Genomic DNA, 14342 nt, shown 5'->3' on the forward strand with positions numbered 1-14342 from the left:
TAGGCTACGTTGACCAATCAAACCAGTTGAATTTATCAAGTGACTAAGACTGGGTATAAAACGATCTGATTCTATATAAACTGCCTCTTTTCCAACAAACCTAAAACAACACAGGACATCAAAATGTCTTCGCAACCGACAGTGAATGGACTGAATGGCAGTCACTATAAAGAAATCAATCAACATTATGCAGAGGAATGCAGCCAGGATGACATCGGAACATTTTTATTTACATCAGAATCTGTAGGCGAAGGCCATCCAGGTAGAAATTTTGACCAGTCCAAACACGTGCATGCAATATCACCGATTACATCAGTTTTAAGCACTAATTAATTGCTAGTTAGGATAATTTTTACTGTGCATTTACCTACAGTTGCATTCCATCGATTTGGATATCATGTTTTATTTGGAAATCAAAGCTAGACTTGCACAGTAGCACCAGAGAATCAAATTGTACTAACTTTGACAGTATAGTATATATAGATATTAATTGAGGTCACACTAAGAACATAAACATTTATATATAAATATATTGATTTATAAATCTAAGTTTCATTTCATTTATCAAAACATTATTACATGTATTTAGAAGTAAAATGTGTCATAATAATAATAGAATACATGTAGGGAAAAGATTGGATCACAAACTTCAATTTATTTTGCTGTAATTCAGTGTATTATAATAGTTGACAAGTTACCATGGCAACTAGAAATGGTGTATTGCAGTTGTACTACATTTGTAGCTTTGGCTCATTTCATTTCCATGGATAATTTTGATTCATTAAGTTTGAGCAGTGGATATGTATATATGTTTAAGCATTGCCACCTACATTCATAACTTTTTCAAACTTGCAACCAGGGTGCTAGATAGTGAATAAAGAAAATCACTCAGTTGTTGTACACTGTACATGTAGCATGCACTTTTGTTAATAATTCAATATGTTTATTTTTGCATGCACTCACTACTAAGTTAATCCTCATGTAGGTTTATCATTTGTCTCTCCGGCAAATTTTGAGAAAAAATTGTTGAAGTGTAAGAATAAACTTACAAATTCAGGAAAGAAACGAAGAAGATACAGGTGTTCAAATATTAAAAATATGATGAATAGAAAAAAGTTATACTTGCAATGAAATTGGGGTTGAATATATATTTCTTGAACACTCATAGAAAACTACAAATAGTCCAATTTTACACTCAATTGTACATTTCAAACAGTTTTTAACGGAATACTTTTCTTGCAGATAAAATATGTGACCAAGTAAGTGATGCTGTCCTGGATGCACATCTCAAACAAGATCCAAATGCAATGGTAGCATGTGAAACACTCTCAAAGACTGGTATGATATTGGTGGCAGGTGAAATCACATCAAAAGCAAACGTTGACTATCAGAAAGTTATTCGTGACACAATCAAACAAATAGGATATGATGATTCAGCTAAAGGTATGTTTATGATCAGTAGTTTAATAACATGAACATGCAGGAGTGAGTTGTAACTGTAAACTATGTCTTAGGGGCACACATTATTCTCTGCTGGCCAATTTTTAGGCCCCATTTATGGGCATTATGTTTTCTGGTCTCATTTGTCTGTTTGTCCGTTCGTTTCAGGTTAAAGTTTTTGGTCGAGGTAGTTTTTGATGAAGTTGAAGTCCGATCAACTTGAAATTTAGTAAAAAAATGTTCCCTATGATATGATCTTTCTAATTTTAATGCCAAATTAGAGATTTTATTCCATTTTCATGGTCATCTGAACAGAGAAAATTATAGTGTGAATGGGGCATCCATGTACTTTGGACACATTCTTGTTGGGGTATCTTCTTGTTAAAGAAAAAATTTATGCTCCTTTGTAGTACTCTTCAATCAGACTCTGTGGACATTTGATTGCACAAGAGATGAATATAACATCAAACATTCATATATAAAAACAAAATTCCATAGGATAGGATGTTTTGTTAATTATTTTCACTGGTTTTAACATTCAGAAGTGTCATGTTTTAATAATAGTTTCTGGAGAATAATCATGATGGGATATAAATCAGTATTGGGAATCCAGGTGAATTAGAAGTAATCAGTAAGGAAAACATAAGAACGACCTACATTTGAAAAGGTTCAGAAGAATACAAATGATCTGCTTATATTTCTACAAAAGAGAAAATAGGTATTTTAAACCTTGAACGTTGGATTCTATTGAAGTTATTCTTCTAATTTTCATTATTTTACAATAATTACCCACATGCTTACAGAAACCAGGTCTTCAATGATTAATTTTTGTTTTGTTTATTTGTATACTGATCAATATGAATGGAACTTATGTATGTATAAATGAAATTAAACATTTTTTTTTTATTTTGCAGGATTTGACTATAAAACTTGCAATGTTTTAATTGCTTTAGAACAACAAAGTCCTGATATTGCTCAGGGCGTACACGTAGACAGAAATGAGGATGATATCGGCGCAGGAGATCAGGTTAGCAAAAAGAACCTATCTTTTAATATAACCACGTCTAATGAAAGCTCATGATAAATATATGTTTGAATAAAGATGCCTCTGTGTGTGTTTTATTATTATTGGGTGAAGTGGAAACACAATGATCAATGTAAAATATAGAATTCCAAGGTTAATTTGATAAGAGAAAGTCAATAAAACTGACAAAACCACATGCTGGAACAACTGGTAAAACAGTACACAAATTTTCTGTCCTCGGAAATAGTGAAACAAGGAGACGTATACATGTTAAGTTTATCAATGATGTTTGTGATAAATAGTTCCTGTCTACATCCTCAGTTGGTTTTACTGATAATATTCATCATCAAAATATGTTAAAAACCTTTTTATTAGAAACAGCCATCCTCATATGCATATACATGTACTAGGACATTTATAAGTAAACAAAAATAAGACCTCTGTTTACCTTTTTTTCAAGTTTTACTTTTAATGATTATATTTTTGTAGGGATTGATGTTTGGTTATGCTACAAATGAAACAGAAGAATGCATGCCTTTAACAGTTGTCTTGTCACATCAGCTCAATGCTAAAATTGCACAACTACGCAGAAGTGGAGAATTGGCATGGGCAAGACCAGATTCTAAAACACAGGTAAAACAATTGTTTATGTAAGAATTTGTTTTTCTGTTGTCACTTTCTTGTTTATCACATTTTGAATTAAAATCAATGAAATACAGAGCAAGATTGACAAAGTTCTTTAGATTGCTCAAGAAAAGCTTTAAAATGGAGAATGGATATATTAATGACAGGTTGAATTGTTTTTGACAGTCTTCCTGTAGATTACCTGGTAGTAACTGCAAGAAACTTCTGTTAGAATTATTGTTGCTATTGATTTATTGTAAAAATAATTAAGTATAGAATAATTCATACATTAGAGTACCAATATGAATAATCAAGAAAACTCATTTGGGAAATTATAAGTATGCTTGTTTAATACTTAAAAAAAAAATGTCTTTTTCCTTGGTTTACTTGTCAATTGTCTCTGTGCCTTCTTTTTTGTAATGACATTGTACCATTGGAATCGCACACAGAAATTCATTTACAATTGTAAAAAGGCAAGTCTGTGAGCTGGTGTTATACACTTCTAATAATGCAGTTTACAGCACTTTATCAAAGAATGATTTTATTTTATATCAAACATTCAAAGTTATAATGTGGATTGACCAAATGCATTGCCCTTTATTTCCTAAACTAACCTTTATAAGCTTTGATGCCTATCTTGCCCGATTTTATATATACCCTGGTTTAGACAATGTTGTTGCAAAAAATTGAAAATTATTTATTTTTTGAAGGTTACCATTGAGTATCAGTATGTGAAAGGTGCATGTATTCCACTGAGAGTTCACACTGTTGTCATTTCCTTACAACATGACGAAACAGTAACATTGGAAAGACTTAGGACAGAATTAATGGAAAAAGTTGTCAAAACAGTTATACCAGAAAAATATATTGACAGTAAAACTGTATATCATATTCAGCCATCAGGAAAATTTATCATTGGAGGTCCACAGGTAAGTTGGAAAAAGCTTAAACAAGATATTTTAAAAAACATTAATATTCCAAATATAGCTCAGATATATATGTAGGACTCTTAAAGTGCGATGCCTCGATAAGCTAAAGTCCGATGGTCCGCGAAAGTATAGACGTAAGAAACGTAGCTGGATTATGACGTTAATTAACATTCTTTATACAAACAAAAAATTGAACTCTCCGGAAGATGAATTACAAATATTGATTAACAACTTTTGAATAAGTAAACCAGTATTTAATAACTTAATTAATCAAAACCTAACCGTGATATGTCTGTGATATGTCGTCTGAAGCGAATGTGTTTGTTTTATGCTGGAAAAAGGACTTTTGTATCCTGTAGGTGACCATTTTACTATTTTGGTACACAATAGTATTTGCTTAATTAAATATCCTGTATCTTGAATTTATTGAAAGCTAACTAATACATTAAAATCATTGTTTTTGTTGCAGTTTACTCTGCCGTCCCTGTTAAAAAAATTGACCCTTTTATTGAAAAGTAACGTTGATCAGAAAAGTACATTTTGTATAAGGCCAACCTTAAAAATATGTTTGTTTGCAGTTTTCCGACTGTACCTTCAGACTGAAGGGTCGGTAGGTAGGGAAAATATTTTATTTTATCAGCCAAAAAGTTTAAACAAGCAGTTACACAAACCAAGTTTCTTGTTAAGAAAAAAAAACTGTTTTAAAACAACAAACACTGAAAACCAACATGAAATGAACAGGCATTTTCAAATAACATAACCCTTTTTAACATAAACTGTAACATAGTGTCATTATCCAATTTATGACATAAAATATGGTATTATTAAATAATGAAATGCTAATAAACAAGGAATGACTAGAACTATTTTAAAGAAATATATTCACTGACATGTACTTTAATGAGGAGAGTATTTTCATCAGATTAATGTAGATATTACAGATTTATAAGACAATGTATTAATAAAAAATGTATTTTTAATATAAAGAAAAATCAGTCATTGAATCTTCCTCAATTGAAAAGAAACGCAACTTAAAAAAGACTTTTTATATTTCTAACACTATTTAATTATATGTAATATGGTTATATTTTGAAAGATATGTTGATGCCAGACTTAAATGAAAACAAAAGAAAACTTAATAATTTTGGGGTGAAATCCATAGCACCTCATTAAAGTAAATGGTCTGTACTGAAATGTTTTGACTGCATAAAAAAAATTGACAGCATAGCTTCTAAGAACATGTTTTAATTCAATTCACATAGGCCACAAAGTTTGAGTATATTAAATATTGTAAGAAAGAAAATAATTGCAATGAGTAGGGCAGCCCCCTTATCCTAAAGGAGCATACTTAAAGGTCAGTCAGTAAACTGCAAACAAACCATATTTTAATTTAAGCCTTTAAAACTTAAATTATAAATTTTGGGACTAAAATGTCAGTTTGTTCATTGTAGAAAATTATAACATGTATTTTTACTTGCTACGAAAAAGGGTTAAGCTTGGGCGAACACTGCCGTTTCTCGCACTTAAATTAAAGTTTACAATATTACATTATTTACCTTTATTACGTGGTAAAACCTCTAGATACAATTAAGCATACCGGTAAATCATAAAGCCTATCACATCATATGTTATACCTTAGCATACTAGATCATACTAGCTTTTGCAAAGACTTGTTTTTAACATCTATGTACTTTAATGTTTTAGCCCTTAAACATTACCCTATTGTTCCATTAGCTTGCTATACCATCGTAATTTAGCAAACAAATAACCATAGCAAGTTAGTGTGAGAGACCGTTGTACTTTAGCATATCCATCACGCTTTAGAGTCCTACATATTTACACAATAAACAACCTATATATAAAAAGGATTGCACACATTTTTCATGGAATTTATTTGAATTTTAATTTTGGAGAGCTGTTCAAATGTAAATTATTTCAGTAAGCAGAAAATTGCAAATCATGAATATAATTTGTGATTACACTTTTAAGTAATAATGAATTATACATAATACATTAGCCCAAGTATAGCAGTGAATGACAATTGAAACTCGCTGCCTCAACAAGGAGCCTTAATACCAGAAATGTACTTACTAATACTCCAAAAGTTGATGTTAAATAATAGTTTTTATTTTTTAGGGTGATGCTGGTTTAACTGGAAGAAAAATTATTGTTGACACGTATGGTGGATGGGGTGCTCATGGTGGTGGTGCATTTTCTGGTAAAGACTTCTCTAAAGTAGACAGATCTGCCGCATACGCTGCAAGATGGGTAGCCAAATCTCTTGTCAAAGCTGGTCTGTGTAAACGTGTTCTTGTTCAGGTAATTATATTGTAAAATGTAACAAATCACAAAGAAATATAAAGGTTTAAAATCTTGTGTTGATGAATGTGATTTCCTGGAACAAAATGTTTGATTTCTAATGCAGTCATAACGTGATATAAAAAATGTCTTTTCTTGTGCCGTGTTGTTGGGATGTTGTTTTAAATATAATATACCACCCCTATTTTTATTTGAGGTTGAACAATCAGACCATTTTTCTAATATTGCACTCACAATGCATTCACAAGTCTTTTGCAATCTTTTTGAATTTTCCAGTCAGCTCTATATAAATTTTGCCATTTCAATATTGATGAATTGCAAGATTCAAGAAAATTGATAAAAAAAAAGAATATAACTCTCTGTAACATAATATATAGCTCAGTTTATATATTGATAAGTATTCTTTTATGTTTACAGGTATCTTATGCCATTGGTGTTGCTGAACCATTATCCATTACAGTGTTCAGTTATGGTACATCAAATATGTCAGAAAAACAACTCTTAGAAATTGTCAAGAAAAATTTCGATCTTCGACCTGGTGCTATTGTAAAGTAAGTTGAATCCTAATGAATTGTTTGTGAAAATTATACATGCTGAACAAGTGTGACAGAATTGAAATAAAGCGATGAAAAACTATTTTTATTGTAAATATGATAGGGTAAATGTATTTAAAGTTGATCCATCAATTAAACCTTAAAAAAGAAATCTTATGTGACATCATGTGACCTTTACTGAAGAGAGAATATTCTACCCCCCCCCCCCCCCCCCCCCCTTTAAGAACAAGAGAATAAAATGTTTACAATATAAATGATATCACAGTCATAATCTTTTGGTCAATCAAAAACCAAAGCAAGTGAGAGTGTTGTACAAACAGTTGCACATGTGTTTTGTGTTTTACTTTGCCTCCTCTTTCATTGTATCATATCTTAAAACTTAAAAGTATGAATGATACATGTAAATGGGCGTTGCATAACAGTAACTGATAAAAAAAAAAAAATTGTAAAAATTTCCTTCAGTATTAATGATCTAGAATTTTGTATTAACTCAAGTTGCTGCATTTTTATGCTGTAATTGATTTCTGTGTGCTAATTTTGCATATTTCTTTTGCAGAGAACTTAATTTGAGACAGCCAATCTATCAGAAAACTGCCTGCTATGGACATTTTGGTCGACCTGAATTTTCATGGGAAGTTCCCAAGAAGTTGAAATTATAACAAAAATATAGAACATTATTTATTTTTTTATTGTTTTTGTTGTGAAATAAGAACGGATTTCCAGAAAAGGGTTTAGTAACTCGTCCGATTACCTAATTTAAAATGAAATCCAACCCTTGCAATATTTTCTTGTGAACATGTAATTGACCAAATGTTGACAGAGAAAGATGAAAGTATTCAATCCATAGAAAGTGTTACAAATAGAATACATATGTACAAGATTTGAAACTTGATATTTTAACTATGACAAATTTCAGTTTTATATGATTATTGTTTGTAATATTTTTATTAAGTGATTTACAAAGAAAATACAGTTTTAAGCTGAGTTATCCCCCTTTTCTGGAAATTTGTCACTGTCAGAGACGTTACCACAGTAACTAGAGGGATAGTCTGACTGATATATTTTTCTGTTATTAACATCACTCAGATTTTGGTTGCCCTTTAGTTAGTGCAAATGTGATTTTCTATGGACTTTTTGTATACATATTTGTCTTGTGTTTATGAAAATTCAACGGAAAAGAGCACTTTTTCTAAACACTCGGGTCCAACTCTCTGACAGTACAATCGCTAATCATTCTACAATTTTAAAAAAGCATCAAAATGTGTTTGTATTTAATGTTTTATGTCCCAGTTTTTTTTATTATATAGATGATTTTGTTTATATTTGATATTTTCATTGTTTATGTCAATGTAGTTTTATAATAAGAACTTGTACTGCCTTATAAGGGCATATCTGCATTGTTGTATCTCAAATTTTTAGCCACATCAACATTCTGTATTGCACCAATTAAGATAATCATGACTTATTCCTTAACATTTAATTTTAATTAGATGGCACTGTTATTTATGAGTATTTATCCTGTGTCTACAGACAGGTGCTTGGTGACAGTGTATTTAATGTAATTGTATTTCTGTAAAGATGTGTACATCAATTGTACACAGTATAAGTTTGATCTCTTATTGTATGTTTTACACGTGAGAGTTGAAGGGTTTCATATGATAGACTGTCAAGTGCTCTCTTTAACATCATTCCTCTATAACATTTTATCATTTGTTACCCTTCATACTCAACATGTTTACATTATTGTTTGTATTTTTACTATAGTTGTAAATAATTGTAGTAATCATGTCTGTGGCAATGTATACCGATAGGTGCAATTTTATTGTATCATACTTTGCTCATTATTTTATAAGACTTTGTCCTATGGGATACACAAAATGTTGTTATTGCAGTACAATGTGGGGTATAAATGAATTGAATAAATGGGGGAAAAATAAAATAGTATAAAGGCAAAAATATACATAATTTTTTAGTGTAATTTATTATTTCTTCCTCAAGTCATTTTCCATTGGAGATCTTTTTATATAGAAGAACCATAAAATCAGGATTCTCAAGATTACCAAAATCAATTCAAAATAAATGTAAAAAAACAAAAATACAGAGAAAAATAAACAGAAAGTCCATGTACAAATGACCAAAATCAAATACTCAAACACATCAAACAAATACATAATGACTGTCATATTCCTAACTTGGTACAGGCATTTTCTTCTGTAGAAATTGGTGGGATTAAACATGGTTTTATAGCTAGCTAAATATTCAAATTTTAAAGTAAATTTGGATTTTATTAAATAAATACTTACCATCATAAATTCTGAGTGTAACCCCAATTGCGTCATAGGTCAGATGGAAAATCCCTACTAAAAATAAACGTACTCTCACTGGTCCGGACATATACCCCTGTTTGCCCATATTCTTCCATTCAATTTCCTCAAGACAGAAACATAAGGAAAGGGGATGAAGGGGAGGTGGGTGGGACCTATAATTTATGATGGTAAGTATTTATTTAATAAAATCCAAATTTACTTTAAAATTTGAATATTTTATAGCTATAAATACGTTACCATCATAAATTCTGAGTAACAGAATCTAACGTAAAGCTGAATCCCCTGTAACAGAAGAAACAGGAGGAAAGTTCAATCTTTGTGCTGAAACTATAGGTCCAAGAGAGTATAAACTCTCGGCAAAAGTAGCCATAGATTGGAGGTAGTGAGATATAAAAGAGTTCTCGTTTCTCCAGAAACCTGCAGACAGTACCTCTTCTAAAGAAGCACTGTTAAACAGAGCCCAGGATGTAGAGATACCCCTAACATCATGGGCTTTAACATTAAAACTATTTAAAAGTTCTGCCTTAGAAGAACCATAAGCTAAAGATATGCATTTGCATATCCAAGTAGAAATAGTTTTAACAGAAAGATCTGAGATTCCTTTTTTAATAGGAATAAAGAGTCTTGAGTTAGAAACAGAACGTAAACTACACGTTCTTTCCAGATAAATAGAAAGGATTCTTACTGGACATAAAAGTACAGAAATAGAATCGCTAGGGAGTGCAGGAATCACAACTGGTTCTGCACCCTTATCTGGAATCTGATTCTTTGCCAAAAAAGCAGGATCCGTTAAAAGAGTAACAGAAGATTTATCCCTGTTAAATCGAAGGCAAGCATCAGAAATAGAGAAGGCATGGATTTCACTCCTTCTCCGTCCAGAAGCCAAAGCTAAAAGAAAACAGCATTTATAGGAAAGAAACCTTAAATCTATTGTTTCTGCTGGTTCAAAAGGAGGAAGTTTTAAAAAGGATAAAACTAGTCCAAGGTCCCACTTAGGAACTAAAGTTTTTTGTCTTGGTCTTTCAAGACTAAAACTACGAACCAAAAGAGAAATATGCTCATTGATTCCAAAATCTGGGCCACCAGAAATATGAATAGTTCTTGAGATAGCTGATCTATATCCCTTAATAGTAGAGGGACATAATCCTTTGGATTCAAAAAGAAAAACTAGAAAGTCTGCTAATTGTTGTACAGTGACTTGGAAAGGATCAATTTCCCGCTCACTACACCAATCTGAGAAGATTGACCATTTTGCATCATAGACAATGCTAGTGGAGTCTCTGACAGACTTTGTGAGATGCTTGGTTGCTCCTTCAGAAAAACCTCTCTTTCTGAGGCTAACCCTGAGAGAAGCCAGGCGTGTAGATGAAGTTTTTCTGGATTTTGATAAAGAACCTTGCCCTTGATTTGAGACAGAAGGTCTGGTCTCAGAGGTAGAACTAGAGGACAAGCACATGAAAGGCGCAGAAGGTCTGGAAACCAAGACTGTTTTGGCCATGCTGGAGCAATAACTATGATCTTGCAATTTTCCCCTGCTATTTTCTGAAGTACTGGGGAGAGAAACCTGAAAGGAGGGAAGGCGTACCCGAACATTCCTTTCCAAGATAGGCTCATTGCGTCTACCGCAAAAGATTTTGGATCCGGAACCGGAGACACAAATGTTAGAAGTTTGTGATTGAGACTGGTCGCAAACAGATCTATCTGAGGTGACCCCCAATGAAGAGTCACAGCTTTGAAAACTACTTGAAGTAGTTCCCACTCCGTGTTTACTGGAGCAAGGGATCTGGATAGAGTGTCGGCTAGAATATTGAGGTGCCCCGCAATATGTCTCACCACTAGATGAACCTGGAGTTGAAAACACAGAAGGAGAATGTCTCTGGCTATCTGATAAAGAGAAGGTGAATGAGTTCCTCCCTGATTCTTGAGATAAGCTACAACTGTTGTGTTGTCCGTGGCCAGAATGACAGACTGATTCTTTAGAGACATTTGGAAATGATTCAGTGCAAACAGAACTGCTTTCATTTCCAATACATTGATATGCTCTTCCAAAAGATCTGGACTCCAGACTCCCGAGATTGTAAGCCCCTCCAGATATGCTCCCCAACCGAGGATGGAGGCATCTGTGAATAATGTTAGACTGGGAACTTGAGGGAACAGACATAGGCCCCTCATTACATTTTCCCGTACTAACCACCATTGAAGGTGTGGAAATAAAGGCTGAGTGATTGGAATCAATGCTTCCCATTCTTGTGAAGCTGCAATCCATAACTTGTGCAGATAAAACTGAAGCGGACGAATGTGAAGTCGTCCCAATGGAATTACATCTGCCAGAGAGTTCAATAGACCCAGAAGTTGCAAGAATTGACGTGCTGTGACTGATTGAACCGTCAGGAATAAATGTATTTTCTGACATAGTTTTGTAAATTTCTCCTCTGGTGGGAGGACTAGGCCTACACTGGTTAGGAAATGTTCTCCCAGGAAAACAAAGTCTTGAGACGGAATTATCTCTGACTTTTTCCAAGAGATAAGGAAACCTAGGGACAGAAAACAATTGATGACCAAATCTGTCTGAACCCTCAATTTGATTGGGCAAAATTCCTTGAGAAGGGAATCGTCCAGGTAGGAATGAATCTGAATAGACAGGGAATGTAGGTGAGCTATAGCTGCCTGCATGATTTTTGTAAAAACCAAAGGGGCTGTAGACAGGCCAAAAGGGAGAGCCTTGAACTGGAAAACTTTGTTGTTCCAAACGAAGCGAAGGTATTTCCTGTAAGTTTGGGAAATGGGAATGTGGAAATACGCGTCTGAAAGATCCAGAGAAGTAGTCCACATTCCTGGAAGGATTGAAGCCCTGATGGATCTGTTTGTTTCCATTTTGAAGTGGGGAACAATAAGAAATTTGTTCAGAATAGATAGGTCTATGACCGGCCTCATTCCTCCAGTCTTCTTTGGAACCAGAAAAAGACGGGAATAAAATCCCGGAGACAGAGTTAAGATCGACACCTCCTCTATTGCAGCTTTTTGTAACATTGTGTTCACTTCTACTGATAGAAGTTGACACTTTACTGGGTCTTGAGTATGAGACAAACTTATTGGAACTGCAGACAGAGGAGGTGGGTTCTTGAACTGAAGTGTTAATCCCCCTCGAATTATTGACAGCACATAACAGTCTGAGGTAATTTTCTTCCACTGATTTAGGAAAAAACTTAACCTCCCCCCTACTGGTATTGATTTTTGAGGAACTTGTTGTAAATTTTCCCCTGGGGAAGCTGTCAATAACGTACGAGGGGGCAAGAACCTAGGTACTAGACCCAGGTTTCTTGGAACCCTTAAAACCACCAGAAGGCTTACCTGAGCTTTTTCCTGAGTTATTGGGTTTGTTCTGCGGTTTGCCGTAGTTATTCTTCCTTTTCTTAGCAGAAGAAGGAGGACCACCTGAAGCAGAAGTACTAGTAGAACTAGATGTAGCATTAACCGACCTCTTGCCATTAGTAACTTGTACACTAACTTTGACTGGAGGAGGGTTTTTGCTGAGTTCCTCTTGAACCCGCTGTAAGGGAAAACCAAACATCTTGTCAGAGAGTGGAGATTTCAGTAAAGAATCTTTCAAAGGCTCAGCGATAGAAATGTTTTCAAGAAACTCTGCTCTTTTAGATAGGGTGCAATTAGCAATAGAACCCATTAAAAGCAACTGAGATGAACCTAAAGCTTTATCCAGTTGAAGTAAGAAGGATCGTACTTCTGCTGGAACAACCGAATCTTCGCTGTTAAGCAAATGTCCGGTTGCAGCTAGAAAATGTTCGGCTGTGCCAAGAACTTGAGAAGCACTACGAAGGAGATTCTCAGTCTTTGACCAAACAGGTTGAGTGAGACGAAGACCATCTACTGGCTTTTTTCCCAATAAAGATGACATAGATTTGTCACAATTGGGAACAAGTCTACCCAGTGAAGAATCAAAGATATCAAAATCCTTGTACTTAACCTGATCAGAAAAGGATGACATTCCAAATCCTGAGATATTGTTATTAGCAACCTTTTCACTAGCAGAATTAGCGATACCTTCATTAATAAATTGTAAAGCAAAAGCCATATGGCCAGATTCAGGAAAAGAATTGTGAGAAGTCACAGTATCCTGAGAAATACCACAGGAAGCTTCAAAAGTTGAAGAAGGTTTCTTCGGCTTGGAAGGAGAGGCAAAAGGGATATGTGCTTCATCCCTCATCAAGGTATACACCTTATCCCTAAGATCCTTCAAGGAAGGAGGATCCTCAGTCTCCTTGGTGGGAGGTTGTTGAGCTGACTTAGAAGAAGGCTCAGGGGCCGTCTTCGATACCTTGGGAGAAGAAGAACTTTCAACATCCTCATCAGTGAGGAAAGCCCTTTCATGACTCCCAGGGGAAACAGAAAGCTCGTCATCCTCCCTCTCATCACATTCTACAGACTTAGCTGGAGAAGGTTGATGAGAAGAAACTCTATTCTCCAGTAGAGTCATACGACTGGATAGAGTGCTAAATTCAGCCTTGAAAGACTCACCAAAGTCCAAAAGTAACTTCTGTAACCCATCCATAGGTGATGCATGATCAGAAACCTGAGTACCATGAGAAGAACTAGGAGCTTGAGAGTCAGGTACGGTGGTAGAAGGAGCTACTGCAGAAGTCAAAGATACTGCTATGGGTAGAGCAGGAGCTAAAGGTGGTGCAGTAGCTACCCCAGAAGGGGGACCATAGAAATTGTCCCTATAAGGCCAAAAACCAGGTTGGTTTGGCATAAACCCACCATAAGGGTAAGACTGTGGCCAAGGTGGCTGAGACCATGAGGGTAAAGGTTGTGTGCCCGTGTTGGGAAGCATATACCCACAATAGGATAATGGGGGTCTAGAACCTGGCAAGTTCAAGCCCATAGCTGTACCTGGGACAGAACTAATAGTACCCGCTGAATTAACAGGCCTAGATAAAGTATGAGTCACCGAAGTTGACGTAGGTACCCCCCCAAAATGCATGGCCGAACCTTGTGAAAGGGTCGGATAGGTAGCAATACCAGACACCGTTGTCGAAACTCCGGTCAATGTACTGGTAGTTTGGGGGGGACTTAAAGGTAGTGACCCATCTAAGAGATAGTCCGAACC

The 14342-nt window shown here is 34.6% G+C and overlaps 1 protein-coding gene across 1 annotated transcript; it reads left to right on the forward strand.

Moving 5' to 3' along the window:
* Positions 1–74: 74 nt before the first annotated feature.
* Positions 75–8855, forward strand: LOC143045983 (S-adenosylmethionine synthase-like). Its single transcript, XM_076218891.1, has 8 exons — positions 75–262; positions 1243–1443; positions 2355–2467; positions 2954–3097; positions 3799–4017; positions 6154–6336; positions 6754–6887; positions 7447–8855. Exons 1-8 carry the CDS (start codon positions 124–126, stop codon positions 7547–7549), a joined length of 1236 nt encoding a protein of 411 aa, XP_076075006.1. The 5' UTR covers positions 75–123; the 3' UTR covers positions 7550–8855.
* Positions 8856–14342: the final 5487 nt, after the last annotated feature.

Source organism: Mytilus galloprovincialis, chromosome 9, assembly GCF_965363235.1.
Source record: "Mytilus galloprovincialis chromosome 9, xbMytGall1.hap1.1, whole genome shotgun sequence".
Classification (NCBI taxonomy): Eukaryota; Metazoa; Mollusca; class Bivalvia; order Mytilida; family Mytilidae; genus Mytilus; species Mytilus galloprovincialis.

Bases quoted from the DNA above. Each gene is read 5' to 3' on its own strand.
- LOC143045983 (XM_076218891.1), top strand. From the start codon at position 124: ATGTCTTCGCAACCGACAGTGAATGGACTGAATGGCAGTCACTATAAA. The intron at 2,468-2,953 runs GTTAGCAAAAAG...ATATTTTTGTAG, and splicing joins ATATCGGCGCAGGAGATCAG to GGATTGATGTTTGGTTATGC. The intron at 6,337-6,753 runs GTAATTATATTG...TTATGTTTACAG, and splicing joins GTAAACGTGTTCTTGTTCAG to GTATCTTATGCCATTGGTGT.